General features: G+C 28.9%; 1 protein-coding gene across 1 annotated transcript; it reads left to right on the forward strand.

The window, feature by feature from the left end:
• The first annotated feature begins 422 nt into the window (after positions 1 to 422).
• LOC100573166 (putative nuclease HARBI1) lies at positions 423 to 1,039 on the forward strand. Its single transcript, XM_029491903.1, has 2 exons — positions 423 to 813; positions 884 to 1,039. The coding sequence occupies exons 1-2, from the start codon at positions 586 to 588 to the stop codon at positions 1,037 to 1,039; spliced, it is 384 nt and encodes a 127-aa protein (XP_029347763.1). The 5' UTR covers positions 423 to 585.
• Positions 1,040 to 1,185: the final 146 nt, after the last annotated feature.

Here is a 1,185-nt window from a genome sequence, read left to right on the forward strand (position 1 = left end):
ATATTTTATTAAGTTTATGGTACATGGCCAATTTAGAGACATACAGGTAAAATAAAAAAATAATTCATAAAAATTTAAAAATGATCTATAAATTAAAAGTAAAATTTGGATATTTCACATATTTAATGAATGCATAAATTATCCACAACTATTTTAAAGTGCTTAGCCACAAAAAAACATACAGAAGATAGAAACCATCAATTTTAATTTCAAATTTGAAAAACAATTTATCATTAAACATTGGATGAATAATTTTTTTTAAGGAATATGTGTATATTCTTAAATGTTATCCTCAATTGTCACATACCTTATATAAATAAATAAGTTAAAATAATGTAGTATATTGTGTTATACATGGATATATGTATTTAAATAATTATTAGATAAAGGTACTTTGTAATAATAAAACAATAGTAATTTTAGACCTGCAAGTAAGTTTTTAAAACTAACCCAACTATAATTTGCTTTTCTTTGTAATATACAGGAATTTGTTATGTATGATTTTATAACTGTGGACAACTTGGTGATCGATTTGATGTGTCGAAAAGCAATGCACATGGTATTGTCAGAAAATTTATTTCCATTATGGAAGTCCATAAGCATAAGTTTATAAAATGGCCTCGGGGAAATGCTATACATCAAACTCTTCAAGATTTTAAACACCTTAGACCAAAGGCTTTCCCTGGTGCTTTCATGGCCTTGGATGGATGTCATATTAAAATTCCTACTCCCTGGAATAAACGTACACGAATGAGGCATGTTGATCAACGTTGCTATATCAACCGCAAACATGTAGCTTCTGTAGTTTTACAGGTTGGTCATTACAATAAAAAAGTTGAAAACTATCACTTGAGTTGATTCTTATACATTTTATTCTTAACAGGGAATATGTGATAGCAATCAAAAATTTACCAATATTTTTGCGGGTTGGCCTGGTGCATCACATGATGCCAGGATTTTTAGAAAAAGTAATATAGGTGTTGCTCTAAATGGTCCACTGCAGAATTTAGTTCCAGATAAATTGTTACATCTTAGCTAGATTCTGCATATCCATTATCGGATAATGTAATGGTTCCATATCATGACAATGGTGCACTAACACCTGAAAAGCATAATTTTAATCGTATCCTGAATTCATCTAGAGTAGTAATAAAATTAACATTTGGAAAGTTGTTGGAACGATTC

Source organism: Acyrthosiphon pisum, unplaced genomic scaffold, assembly GCF_005508785.2.
Source record: "Acyrthosiphon pisum isolate AL4f unplaced genomic scaffold, pea_aphid_22Mar2018_4r6ur Scaffold_14973;HRSCAF=15626, whole genome shotgun sequence".
Classification (NCBI taxonomy): domain Eukaryota; kingdom Metazoa; phylum Arthropoda; class Insecta; order Hemiptera; family Aphididae; genus Acyrthosiphon; species Acyrthosiphon pisum.